The 14,857-nt window shown below is 47.3% G+C and overlaps 1 protein-coding gene across 1 annotated transcript in view; it reads left to right on the top strand.

Moving 5' to 3' along the window:
• LOC144180047 (pancreatic lipase-related protein 2-like) overlaps positions 1-14,107 on the top strand; it is a 58,255-nt gene extending 44,148 nt beyond the window's left edge. Inside the window, exons 4-5 of the mRNA XM_077708455.1 lie at positions 11,908-12,160; positions 13,890-14,107. Of these exons, the coding sequence (XP_077564581.1) occupies positions 11,908-12,160; positions 13,890-14,107 (471 nt within the window). The remainder of the gene's footprint in view (positions 1-11,907; positions 12,161-13,889) is intronic.
• Positions 14,108-14,857: the final 750 nt, after the last annotated feature.

Below are 14,857 nucleotides of genomic sequence, written 5' to 3'. Positions count from 1 at the left end.
TTTTGGAGATAAAGGATGAGAGGGTGTTTGTTCTCAGAACCGCCGGAAGCAGACCAGGCGGTGAGAGTGGGGTCCTTATCAGAAAATATCTGCAAGCCTCAGGTCAAAAGAGAAGGTAGAGAAAGGGGGAAATGATTAGGTCCAGAAAAAAAGAAAAAAAAGTTGAAAAAAATAGAAGGAAAACAGGGAGGGAAACTACACAAACCCACACACAAAAGAAAAAGCAGTAACCCGACAACTGAAATGGCACGTGTCGCCCACGGCAACATTCCTCGAACAGGCCTGTCCTGAAACTCAAAAACGAAAAGATAAAGTTAGAGTGACGTACGGGGCACAAGACGAAGCGGAGTAAAAAAACGGAGATATAAAATAAATAAAATGGAATTCCATAAGCAAATGTTGCAGGGATGCGTGCGAGTATTAAGCTGGAAGCTAAGGAATGAAAATAAAAGAAATTAGGTGAACAGGTAAAGAAAAGAGGGAGGGGTCATAGTCTTTGTATAAGGTATATGCAAGACAATGCCTAATTCTGTATTCCCGGTGAATATCGCAAGGATTACAAGTTGCCCCTAGACGCATTGATTCCAGTAGGTACCATGGAGTTGAATTTATGAATTTGTGATAAGGACCCCACTCTCACCACGTGGTCTGCTTCCGGCGGCTCTGAGAACCTTTCGGTATGCCCCGCGGCGGGTCAACGAACACCCTCTCATCCTTTATCTCCGAAAATTCCCCGAATATCAACCCGCGGCTGACTTCCCGGTCACCTACTTCGCGGCTCAAACTATACAACCTTTTTTGCCCCTCAATATCTCCCCCGACATACTCCCAAACAAATCCGCTTTCTGAATTTCACTTCCTTCTTTCCTTCTCTCCTCTCAACAGGGGGACGTACCCCTATATAAAGCGTGCCAGCCAGGCGAGAGATTGCCCTGACGAAAGCAAGTCTCTTTGGCAACAATCGTGCTTTTACCTCATTCAGTTTTCTTTTATTGTGTTCTCTACCATCTTCAAAGTTCTACTGCTCCCTGTAGTATATATATATATATATATATATATATATATGTGTACATGTAACTAAATAAAGCAATGTATTAGCAATCTCCTCCTGCAAGAATTTTGTTAAAGCGATGAGTATTAGCTGAGAAATCGTAAATCAAAAACCGCGAATTATCGTCGCGCCGTATTTCCTCCTCCTTTCAACTGTTTCTTCGCTGTTGGCCTCCCCTCCCATGATGCTCCGCTCCTCAGCGGTGACGTACTTCCGCTATTGCGCTCCCACAGACTGCCGTCTGCTACGGGCCAGCTCTTTCGGCTTTTTCATCTCTGTAGACACCATGGACACAGGCTGGAAAAGCGAACGAATGACCTGGCCGCATGTGTGCGGCCTGGCCTTGCCCTTTCGCGGTGTACGTAGCTGCAGGGCTGCAGTTGGTATCGGCGGCGAACTCGCAGCCGCGTGGGGAGAATCGTGCGCTCGTTCCCTTTGGTGCACCGCGCACTGTTTATCCAAAAAGCGCGGTCTCAGATGTGGCCCCGCTGGTGCAGGGTGTTATTTTGCGGTGGTTGTAATTCCTACTACCGGCGGCATGTGAAAAAAGACATTTTCAACCGACACAGAACCCGTGCACAAAACGCGCCGGATCGGATCGCTTTATCAGCGGCGATGAACGTGAAGGCGAAGAGCAAACCAACGCTGCACTCGATCAGCGAGAACCCGTGTTCTGACACGCTTCACCCATGTGTTGCATTCAACACTGACGGGAAAGCGTTTGTTTGCACTTGTTTGGATAGTCGTAAAATGTCCAAACACTCCGGCACTCCGCTAGCAGATCAGCCGGCGAGACATTTCGGAAAACATTTGACAGATGGCGCCGTATGCATTAGTGTGTCGCTACGCAAAACTGATGAGACGCTCTACTACAACTCCCATCGCGGTGTCACGTAGCGGGACGCAAAAATTTAGCGTTTAGCGTATGCAAAGGCCACAAACGCTGTACTAAAACTCTATTAGCAGCAAAATAGCGTGCGTATGTGAAACCGCTTGCGTTTACAAAGCTGCACGCCGAGCGCGTACGTTTCAAACCTAGTGACGTCGTTTAAATACACTGGCAAGCACAGTGTAACGTAGTCAGATATCAACCGTATGCTCAGGCGACAAGCAAGAGCTTGTTTTATGTGGGGCGGAGATTGCGCATAAAGGCCCGTTCGCACTTAATTGCGACGAAAGCGAGTGAGAGCGGCAGGAATTCCGTCGCTTTGTCGCGCGACGATCGTTTTTGTCGAATGGTCGGGACAGATTTTGGTTGCGCGACAGAATTCCCGTCGCCTTCGCTCGCTTTCGTCGCAAGCGGGAATGGAAAGTTCTGCCGCGCTGCCGTCTGCTACGCAGCTCGGAGGTAACCGCGCGATCTGCTCGGGCCGGATGAACGCGCACACTCCCGCACGGCAGCGCCCCAAGCGGCAGACGGCCGCGTACATCGCTCCCGGCGCCCGCTGGAGCCCGCCCTCGGCACACTAGCCAGTATATTTCAGGCACTATACGCCTCGAGCTTCGCGATCGCTGCGCCGCCTGCCGCCGCTTCTCCGCGGCGTTGACGGGATTTGCGCTGCGTGACTGATAGAGGCTCGTGCAGTGTTTTGGTTCTATTTCGCTTCTTTTCGCCTTTCCGCGCCCTAAAAAAACTTGTTATGGTGACGACTATAGGCAAAGAGTACGTTTAGGTCACTTAAAAAGCAGCTGCGTCTTCGTAGAGTACGCGATCGCCTGCAAGAGCTACCCGGGGACACGGTTCTGCGCGCTTCGTCGCCGCTCTTCCGGGCGTCGGCGACGGCAGCAACATATCACCCATGTCACCTCCAAAACAGGCACAAATGAATTCTTCTGACGCCTCGTTTAGACCTGATACTGGCACAATGAGAGGTTGGCTTCATTTTGCAGCGTAGACAACGAATGCGGCTTCGTTTCGCATATATACGCCGCAGAAAAATATGTTTCGGGGATGTGATTACCAAATCCCGGACAATAACTTATGCCTTTTATAAGAATATAAACCATGCGAAAATGTAAAGTATATTCCAAGCCTGTGCGTCGTTAAATATGTGCCCACAGACGCCATATAGCAAGAACCAAGGAAATGAAACCACAGAAAAATAAATGCTGTGCCAATGCGGAATTTAGAAACATAATAGTTCTAACAGAAATGAAAAAAAAAAAAAACAGTGAAACAGTGCAGCTTCTCGCATGATAAAGACGTTCGTCTAAACTTAAGCCAGGTAGGTTTCACTAGACCAACTATACGCGAAATGCACTGCTATTTCGCGAGAAATCGGTGGGGGGGCGGGGGGGGGGGGGCGCGGAGGGGGACGCCGTGTACAAATGCGGAGCGGAATCAAGCAATGAACGTTTTAGTAATCCCACACATAAATCTCGCGTTCACTTTCCTTTTGTTTTTCTACTTCAACGAAGAGCTGATCGTACGGCGGACGCATTTTTGGAAGTATACAGGGTAGGCTGTTCAAAAAGCGATGAAATGTGTCGTTGGAAGAGTGTGGTATGTGATAAGGCCCTCTGATTTCAGTTTCTGGTTTATTCTGCAGGCTCCCTGTGCCATATGACGATATTTCGAAGAAGCATTTAGTCGCGGACGCGGATTATATTGTAAGCCCGTCTCCGCGCTGCTCGCAGAGGATATATGTAGCAGATGAAGGTCTGCGGGCGCACACCTCACGACAAGACGACCCTGTCGTGTGCTGATCCCCGAGTATAATTATGCATTGTCCATCGTACTTTTGTTGAATATTTCCGAAATTAACACAGACTGGCTTGTAAATGGTGGTGATCAATATCTGAGGTATAATATTGGCAAACGTAACTGGTGTGCTGTCAGGTATGAGTGCTCCGCTGATTATGTAAGCGCACAAAACCGATTTAAATCCTAGTGTATAGCCGTAGCATGAACATCTGAGGAACCGGTGGTTACGGAGACACGGCTAGTAAATTCAGGTCAGTGTAACTACAATCGGCTCCATCATACGCCGGTTCCGCGACGCTGGCCTGTGACACACACCTGGCGCTTATACAGACCGAAAATACCACACTAAGATCGCGTCGGAAACATTTACACTCTCGTAAACACACCCCATTTGCGAACAGAGTGACTGCTCCACACAAACATGGATTTCAAACGCCCACAAACGGTAAATCTCAGTCGTGAACGTGCCGCAAAAGCAGCGGCGGCACTGGGGAGCGGGGCGCGGACTCCCGCGCCTGCTTTCGAAACGGGCCGCTAGGGGGATTTCAGTGGCGCCCCTACAGGCCGCGCTCGAGGCGTATAATGGAGGAAAGATTTTTTGCTTCGGATGAACCTAGTTCTTTGCCCCTGTGTTTTTAAATACTTGAAGTGGTTAGCACGTCGTCCTCACGCAGCTCTGTATCGTCGTAGCATCGCTCATTGTCCGAACGAAGCTTGCAGCTAAGCCAATGCAGCGACCGAAGCTGTGTGTGTGTGTGTGCATCGCCTCCTGTGTGTTGTGGACGCGTTCGTTTCGCGATGAAATGCGACATTGTACTTCTGCGGGTGGATAGTGCTTCCCATGGTCTGGATTATCTTTCTCGAACGACGTACCACTCAACCTCGCATGGGGTATGTGCAGTGTGCCTGGCTAAAAGCCTTCTCGCTTGCGCGCCAGAGTTGTGACTTGCTGCTCGTCCCCGCAAACCGCGTGTGAGGTGAGTGCCGTATTTACGACGGGCAGGAGGAGGCAACTCATCGTCTGTCAATCGCGGTTCAGACTTGCAACGCATGTTGTGACGTTGCGTTCGTTCGAAACGCATCTCTGGATTGTTTTGAAGTTGAATAAAATGTACGCGTCAAACCCGGGCATTCGGCTGAGGGCGTTCTCTGCGATTGCACCAAAGAAGTGCCACGGGACTTTCTTTATGGTACGTACTCACGTAAGATAAAATCCACGTCGTGTTATGGCCGTGTTGCATTCAATACAAACGGTTAAGCGTTTGTTTACACTTGTTTCGTTTGTCGTAAAATGTCAAAGCACTCCGGCACTCCGCTGGCAGATCAGCCGGCGAGCCGACGCTGAGCAGACGACTCATCTCTTTGCCGGAAGTGCGTGAAAAAGCCGCCCAATAGCAGGATGTCTAGCTCATGACGAACATCTGGGAATCGATGATGTAGACATGTGAAGATGGCGGCGTCCAAAAACACGAAGGAAAGGGTGAGAAAAAAGCGACAAACTTTGCAACAAAAGTGTGAGCTTTCCGCTGCGCGTAAAAGAGTAATACTTGGCACAGGTGACGTTGGCGACCCAATCTAGCGATTGCGCTAGTTCATTTAGTGTGCTCAAAATGCCTTTCAGGGCCCCTTTAAAACTCTTTGATATCCGTCCAACATAGTTCATTGAACGAGCTAGAAGGCGCTGTTTAATAAATACTCCTCGAAAATTTGCCAGTAGGATTGAGCGTATTGAAGACAAAGAAGTTTTCATTCACTGTATTCTGGAAGCCGCGGCGCTTGGCTGCTCTGGACGTTCCTCACTCTGTTTCATAGGAGAGATTCCGGGCAATGTCAGGGGCAAAATAGTACTTAGATAATAAATATGATAATGATGTTGTAGTGGTTTTAAAGAAGCTAACCCCGGAAACGCCCCTTCCTATGGTAGGAAATATTTTAGAGCTTTTTAATCGACACGGCAAAGGCCCAGCCTTTACACACGAAGTACCCGTTGGCATTGAACGGCAATTCTTGGATATTACCACGAGGTTTTCTGAAGAAGATGTTTGTTAGTGGTGCAATCCATGCGCTCAGGGAAAACTGCTGCCCTATGAATCGGCGCATTAACAAACAGTGACAAGGGACAATTCCTTCACTTACTCTGGAATGTGAAAAAATACAGCATCTCCACTCCGTGGATGATGGCGAGGGTGCGGAGTACGGGGACTCGAAATGACATCCAAGCTGCGCCCAGAGTGACATCCGATTTGCGCCCCAACGGTCATTCGATTTGAGCCGTGAGTTGCACCTTGATTACTACCTAAATGAAACTGCAACTCACTGCTCAAATCGAATTTCGCTTAAATTTAGCTTTATGGTGGTGGTGCACGGATGGACGCGGACGGACGTTGCGAGGTCCTAAGGTAGTCCGCACCGTTACAGGCGAGGGAGTAAGCCGTTTGACTCTCGGGTACTAACTCATGGTCGTAGCCCAATGGGTAAGACGATTGACACTAAGGGCCGTGTTCTGAGACCCTCCTCCACTCCATTTTCTCCCTCCAATCGGCTGGGGGGAGGATTCCGCAATGCTTATGCATGGACAAATCAATTTCAAGGATCTCCTCCCCTGGAGCCAAGAGCGGAGGAGGGACTCAGAATACCAGGGTAACAGTGTCTGGTCTACCAGGCACAGGCTCGAATACTACCGGTGCCTGTGTGATTTTTAGCGATTGTAATGCTATGCGACCGGACGCAGACGGACATTGTGCGGTCCTAAGGTGCTCGGCACCTAATAAACGTTTATTTAAATCAACAGGGGGGATTGTACTCAATCTTGAAGGAGGCGTCCTCATTCCAGGATGCCTTGAGCGCAGGCAGCATCGACACCCCTTTGAGCCAGCCGAAACTGGTCGTCCGGGCCGGTGCTCGCCAAGGCGCTCTCCCAAATCTCGAAAGAAAAGCTGCAGGTTGGGGGGAATCAGTGTGGATTGGTCACACCCTCCGACCATATAGCGTAGCGTTCCGGGTTCCCCGCAAAATCGGCAAAGCTGGGCTACGTCTTCCTGACATGGTTTAATATGCTATGTTCGTCTTAAAGTTGAGAAATTTCAGCAGCTCCCGCTTTTCAGTCCCCTAATCCCGCTTTTCAGTCCCCTAAGCAAGGCTGCAGACCCTAACGGCGCATTGGAAGGTCGTTTCAATAGCCGCCCCTGTGACTTCAAAGCTGACGTAACAAGAACACATGGTTTGGGGGAGAATCAAAATTTTAGCATAAATTAATTAATTTCTCAGTCAATACGGCATCTTTCGCCACCGGACACGCGCTGGGGCCAATTTAAAACATCAAATTTTTTTAATGATGCTAACTTGAACAGTAGAATCTCGATGAACGGAAATTGCTGAAACGGAATTTCCGCTTAACGAAACTGTTGCCGATAACTTGGTAGGTTTCGTATTCAGATAACGTAAAAAAACTTTCGGTAATCAGAACTAAAATCTCCGCCACAACGTGTAAACGGAACCAAAAATAGAACTTCCGGTCAAACCTATGGCCAATAGCTTCAGCTTTTTGCGGTTCCGCTGTCTTAGTCCTTGTTTTATTTTTTTAGCCTCGTTGGCCTCGCAAGCGTCGTCTCGTTAGTAGTCAGCCATCTTAGCGCGATGAATATAACGTCGCTGTTCTTGTTCTAGTCGTTCGATATCAATTCAAATCGCCTAGGTTACAGGGCTTAGCTACTGCCACCTCGTTCGTGCCATCGTGGTGCTATTCGTGCTTCATTACCGCGTTGCTGTATTCTAAAGTCGGCGGCTGGTAAGCCCTCGCGAAGTCGAGACCCAAGGAGTGCAGACCATGCGCTTACGTTAGAAATAAAAGGACATCATTCTTTACTTCGAAAACGGCTCTTTGATGCATTTTCATGCATTTTAGGGTACAGTCACTGATTGTTGCCAATAAACTTTATGAATGTTGTGGCTAAGCCCTTTGTAGTTTCCTTGCTTTGTGAAAAACTGTCAACTACATTCAGCTTCCAATCCTTATAGTTCCATGAAATGCCTTTAAGAATGCCTACGCACATAAATTTCCACTGTTGCACATCTTTCTCAGTGAACAGAACTCCTGTTAAATGGAACTAATTTTTTCGGTCCTTTGAAATTCCGTTTATCGAGAGCCTACTGTATTTTGTCTACATGGCCCCTTTAAGGACCGGGGTTGGGAGTGCTCTACTAGACAAGAGATGCCTGAGGAAGAAGGTCTTCTGAAAGGGGTTCATAGCCACTGGACCGTATCAGTTTCACTTTGTAATGTTGGGAATATTTGGTCATATAATTGATGATACTTAGCTGTGTTCTGTTCGCGTTCCTTTTCGATCCATTTTTATGGCATGATTCGGTTGTAGATTAAAAATTCTGGAATTTGTTAGTAAAACGGATATTCCAACACGCTTGTACGCTATTGTCCAGACCTCCGCCCGTTTTTCGGAACACCTACGGAAAAAGTAGCGCTTTATTTGTTTACAAACCGGCAGTGCAATATTACTGCCTCTATTGAATGATAGGAATGATTACGAGATATCTAGTTGCCGTGACAGCAGTTGAAATTTCAGTTCATTTTTTTAATTGATAGTTACAATGTCAGTGCAGTCATTCTCTAGAGAAAATTCCTTAGGGCACTTAGATATGCGAGCTTTCGTTGAAAAAGGAAGCATCATCACCTTCCCGACGGGCTACTAATTGAAGACTTTTTACCCTCCTTTCTAGTTTGCGTCTCTTACCTTGCGACCTTTTGGTTTTTACGTGGTGCGAACTTTTAGGACAGGCGCACTGGCGACGTTTCAGAGCGCAACGCACCAAGAATTAGAGTTTTACTTCACCGGCCTGCACTTTCTCTCGTGTAATGTGGCGTCACATTTGCCTGTCGTGCGATTTGATGTCAGCACCGCCAAATTAAGCTTATTCGGGTTGGTCGGTGCAAGCGTGCTAAGGTAGCAAGGTGGTAAGGCACTCTGCGTCTTTTTTTGGGCGATTTAAAGTAGATTTTAACACCGGAGCTGTTTAGGGGATCGCAATGTCTCGCGATGACGCCCGTCACGCCAGGCGGAGGTGTTGTGCGTTACGCTAGGCGAAGGTACACCGCTGGGCCGATAGATAACGTCACCGCCTCGATGGTAATCCATACACTATCTCGGCATGCGGAGCAGGTCCTTATACCTACATATGCACCGATAAAATACCCGAATTCCGTGGGTCAACATCGAGTACGTACACGTCTGGCCAGTGGCGCTGAGAGCGACTGCCGCCCCGGCGGGAGGTGGCCTCCAGAGTGTAGAAGTCGCGAAATACGACTGCCGTAGTCACACGAAAGTTTGCCTAATCAAAACCGTACTGTTTTGGCCGTGAGGGCTCACCGCCGACCCGCCAACTCTGAACCCTGCCCAGAAGTTCTTTCAACACAATACGACAGCATTCCGGTGCGCGAACAAAGCTCGTGCGCAGGGGCTGGTGACGTACTACCACCCCACATATATGCACCAATAAACTACCAGACCTTCATAAGTCAGGTTTGAGTACATACATGCCGTGGCAATTAGCGTTGTGAGAGACCCCCTGCTCTCCGGGAGTAGCTCGCCAGCGGGCTGAAGTCAGCTGCGCTGTTTCAGCAGTTTTTACAGGTGCAAAACTGGCTGAATTTTTTATTTGATTTCCCTATACAAATTGTTACTCCAACTATGCTTCACAGAGGCTGAGAAGCTTTCATGCTTAGTGGAACGGCTTTAGCTTTTTTTTCTACCTAAGGGCGGGTACAGGTGTTTTGTGAATTATAACTGTAGGGTTGTATTCCAATACATGTTATAGGGACACTGAAGTGATCTGCAAACATTGCGGGATTACTAGCGCAAATTGTAGTCCGGAGTCCATTGGCCATGTTTCGACCACTCTGAGTGCATTTACGCGAATTTAATGAGTAGAAAAATCAATTCGAAGATGCTGTCCCACTCTTTGCATCAACGCGCATTTTCTGTGGCGTTTTCATGTGACGTCAGGAGTGAATGACTTGGCTTGACTGCGCTACTGCACGGCTCGCCGACCTTGCGACAGAGTCAGTCGGCCGAGCGTTTAGTCCGTCGGCCGCCGACGGGTCGTCGCAATCCATTCGCTCAGTTGAAACGACGTTGAAACTAAGCCTCGGCACGTTTGTCAATGGAAGAATTCGTTTCTTCAGTTTATTAGTTTGTACACTCTATCAAGCTCCAAGTCGCTCCGCACAAGCGCTGCACAAGCGCACATGCGATACTTCGCTGACTGGTTCGCTAGTAGGAAAATCTAAGGCCACTTGAAGGAGGGAGAAGTCAGCCGGAGAAGTCAATATAGGTACTAAGGAAATAAAATTAACTTTTACCATACAGCGTAAAACTAGCGAGAAGGAAGCACTTTTTTACGCTGGGTAAGCAAGTACAGCGGTCAGCAGCATGACTACGCATCTGCGAACGCTTTTCCGTCTGAGAAATGCAAGAACTAGACGTGAGATATTGTGGAAGTTTTGGGACGCTTACAGCACGAGCGCTATACAACAAATAGTCACCTAAGCTGCTTGAAATGCTAAAACTAAATAAAAGTGTAAACTGGTTGAACCTTATATGGCTCATATTTCCAATGCCGGCAGCGCTAGCCCGTGGCCGAGTGGTCTGGAGCGCTAGGCCTATTTTGCAAGTTGCAAGTTCGAATACCCGAGGATACATTTTTTTGTAAGTTCATTTTTTAGCTTTTGCCGATATTTTCCATGCTGAGTTCACTATTTTTGGGGCGTAAACTTCACTGCTCCACGAGCGAGTTCACTGAACGCGCGCAGAATGACACTGACGCGCTAGCGAGTTCTCGTCGGCGTGCTGTTGCCATAAACACCGACTGCTTGCGGGCAGTGGGCACAGGCCAGAATCAGCAGACCCTTGACCTGGTGCTTACACGCTTTTTTACGATACAGGCATGAGTGAGGCAAGCTCCAAATATGGCGGAGAAGCGCATGGCATTTGAGCGTCTGTGGTTGACGCAAAATGGGCGTCCATCCACTGCGTAGGCTGGTGATTGCTACGATTCCAAGCCGTCCTGGAAGGTTTAACGTAGGCATGTTATAGCCCACAACATGGCAGAAGCGCGGTATGACGATTACTGAGGTATCGAGAATGCCCATCCAACGATTCCACCGGATGTCAAGCATGTTGTTTACAGAACCGAAACCGAAACTTGTTTGAATGCTAATCTAGGACATCGTGCAATCACGGTGCACCTCCTCCCGACGTCACAGCCTTCAGTTGGTGCGGCCCCCGCAGATCGCGCATAGTGGTTTTTCTTCTTTCTTCTTTGTAAAATAATTACCGACTTATCAACCGGATAAACGATGAAAACTGTGTTAATTTGAGCTGGTCTACGCAGTGCGAGCAAAAACGGGAGCTTGACAAATTCACTTCAGTGTCCTTTTACAACACAGAGATGGAAACCTAATTTTTTTTACAACTGGGATGCAAATAACTCAAAATTACGAGAGTCTTGAAGCACACCGTCCGAAAAAGATTGCTAAATGAATACAGCCTGCACATTTTTTGCATGGAAGGTTAATTTGCTTGCGAGTGACACCCACAGCAGGACGGCGCTCCTGTAATAGCGACCTTATTTTCGCAACTATTCTATGTATGCTAGTGAGGGTTAAAACTTACCCTCCCTTTAAACCATTGAAAGGGCTGGTTGTGCCGTTCTCGCGTAAGGTTATATAGTGTCGCCGCTAGAGCTAATTGGTGCGCGCACTGTATAAACTTTACCTCGCGGATGTTTTCTTTCTTTCCTATGGTTTTTACTCTGCATACGCCGTATACACACACTCGGGGTGAAAAGCCCCTTACCGCAATTTCCAATCTGTCTATGTATTGCATTTTGTCGGGATGTCGTCACAAATACTGGCCTGCTCAGAATATATAGCGCGTTAATTCGTTGGCTAAATTTAACAACAGAAACGTCATATATTTGCAAGCGGGTGTACATGAAACTGTTTAGAAGGCCATGATTTCCTCAACTCACGAGTTTTTATTTTGGCTAATTTTGACACTGAAATATTCAGCTGCGTTTCCGTAGTGTTTGTTATCTGTTATTTAGTATCTGAAGTTTTGCTCATTTCATGCTATGACAGGAGGACATGAACGTCATTCTGGTCGACTGGTCTCGTGGCTGCAAGTCTCCCTTCTACGCAAAGGCAGTGGCAAACACTGCATTGGTGGGCCGCCAGATGTCCGTGCTTATCCAGAATTTGATGTCAAGTTTCTCTTGGTCCGTAAAACCCAGGCTCGTGCACCTGATCGGATTTAGCATGGGTGCGCATATCGCTGGATTTTGTGGCCGTTACTTTGTTAAAGCCACTGGACAGAAGATTGGTCGAATTTCAGGTACAATACTCCAGTTCCGCTTTCTAGCAATACTCTTGTCTTGTTGCAGGCTGTTTTGCAACGCCCGCCGAGTATTACTTGACTTGTTCTACGTATTCGTCCTTTCAAATCGAAGAAGTAACCGAAAACAAAACTTGTGCTCACAGCAGCAAGTACACATGTGAAATTCTGAGCAAGCACAATTGTACGCTAATTATTTTGTCCAGCGTCTAACTTCACCTGACTGTTGTCGGACATTTTTACTTACCTACTGGCGCGATCCCTCCGGCACAGCAGCACCGGTCGGGAGAAAGCGGGTCGCGCGGTGCTTTCAAACACGGCATATTAGGGGCATCGGCCGCGTCTTTACACACGGTTTTTCACAGACTGCCCGCGCTGCCTGCGCTGCTGTGCCCTTTAGTGTCCACAGTATTTATAAAAGGGATTTGGTATGTTACAGTTGCGGATTCATATAAGTTTTTATATTTGATTTCCGAGGGGTAAATATATAGAATATAATGTGGGGCATAAATGTTGTATATGGTTGTTTCAGGCACCGAATAAACACTGCTGCTTTTTGTGACAATTGTCATAGCATGAAGCCGTCGCCACAATAATTAGAATCTGATACTTTACACTTGACTTTGCTTGCAAGTTAGCTTTTATGATGCGTTAAATCTAAAATTTTCCTCCGCTGTTAACTCGATCCCCCTCTGACGACCGTTCCTTTAATATATTTAGAAAAAGACAGCCGTGACACGAGATATCGGTCGTAATAAAGATGCCTACGTAATATAATTATTCCGCAGATTTCTATTACGTACCTCTTAGACGACCTCGAGAATACGTGCATAATACCCACTACGTTTGTTTTATTAAGTACCATTCTTTGCCGAGTACCCCCCTCTCCCACCCCGCCCCATTCGACGACCGTTTAACGCCCTGCATTTCCAAGAAAATGCAGATTTGGCGAGGGTCAGACGTTTAATAGTTGTATTAGGGCAAACAGAGATAATTGGTCGACGTAATTTTTCAAAACCAAAAAAAGAACCAAACAGAAAGAAAGTAAGTATAACTGCGAGCCAGACAAGTTGGAATTGATACCTTTCACAAATAGCCCACTCAAACCAGAAGAAAAAAAAGCAACACGGAAAGGCATCTTTCTGTTTCCTCTCTGGCCACAGATTGTTTGCGCTATTTGCAACCAAAAATAAAATTTTCACAATGGAATGTTCGCCATCATGCCCGGCGAAAGTGGACGTATAACCTGCAAACGTTATCTTTAGCAGGATACCGTGGGGCGGGGAGGAGAGGGGGGTCTCGCTACAGGCAGCCTGTGACAGACAGACTTTTTGTCTGTGTGTTACAGACAGGCAAACAGACTGCCACACAGTTTACCAATGTAAAGTTGGGTGGTACAGAACCAAATGAGCTTGTTGGTGCAGCACAGAAGCGACAAAGGGCGTGCCACATTCTTGAGTGTTTATGACTATCGTTTTGGGAATTAAGCCATACAGAGCTTCCAATGATGCGGTGCACCGTTTATATATTTTGTGTACTACGAAAACTACGTATAATAGAACGAGATGTATCCCTGTAGTCACGGAGACCATGTTTAGTGATGCAGGTGCTGAACTGTACCGTATTTCAAACAGAAGGCAACCAACGAATAAAATTATCGGATGCATCTGTCATGGCCGAAGTTAAATATTTATTCGTAATAGTGTATTTATCCTTTGATTTCTTGCAGCACTGGATGCGGCAGGACCCCTGTTTCAAGGCTATGAACACCAGATTACCAGGAAGGATGCCTCCTACGTTGATGCCATTCACACAACGGCAGGGTACAACGTACTTGCTGGTAATCTGGGAGTATATGCGCCCTTCGGTGACGTGGACTTCTATCCTAACGGCGGCATATTCCAACCCGGCTGCCCACCTCTCGGTAAGCAACTCAAATATGGGTGAATAAACAACATTAGGGTGGTTACCCCCAAATATCATCGTTAGGGAACACGAAAAACAGATGTACAGTCAGTCACAAACGTAACACTAATAACAAAAACATGGGGTTTTATTGAATTCTTAATTTTTGTGGTACTTCCCTTGTAGTGGAGTTATCAATTGTGTCCTCTCTCCTACGAACAAACACATAATTTCAGGATTGTTGTATGTGTAAGGGCCAGTTCGAATGAAACGTTGTCTGCTCCAGATGATATGCAATGAAATAACACAAAACTTCATTACTCATGTTCTGGAATGCTGCGAGCACCACGACGCCATAATCATACGCTGCGAACTAATAGTCCCGGTGTAACCACGGTAGCTGGTAAAAGTGGGTACTCAAATGGTTCTGAATGCTTTGCGTGTTCCCCTCCGCCACGTAGAACATGCGCTCGGCACGGAGGCATTTCTACGCTTTTTCCTGGCTGACGCATTCTCGCAACACTACCAACGTGTTCCAGTTGCAGGTGTTTTATCAATAGACTCTTCAATTTAGGCATTGGCTGCGGTTTTAAGAAAATCTTGGCCGCAGTGGCCTTGGCTACATCAGGAATAACCATGCTGAAACCTAAGGCAATAATAAAAAATAAAGCAAGCTCACACTAACGCGTAAGACTTAAAGCTAGCGAAGCTGGACGCAACAGTAGCGCGTTTCCTCTTTTTGGCCTCACGGCGTTGTTTAAGCGTCACCGCTGTACGAGATACCACAGCTGG

Source organism: Haemaphysalis longicornis, unplaced genomic scaffold (genome assembly GCF_048455015.1).
Source record: "Haemaphysalis longicornis isolate Haplotype H1 unplaced genomic scaffold, Haemaphysalis longicornis Haplotype H1 scaffold_4, whole genome shotgun sequence".
In the NCBI taxonomy this organism is placed as follows: domain Eukaryota; kingdom Metazoa; phylum Arthropoda; class Arachnida; order Ixodida; family Ixodidae; genus Haemaphysalis; species Haemaphysalis longicornis.
Note: the sequence above shows the minus strand (reverse complement) of the source record. Positions and strands in the feature narration are given on the sequence as shown.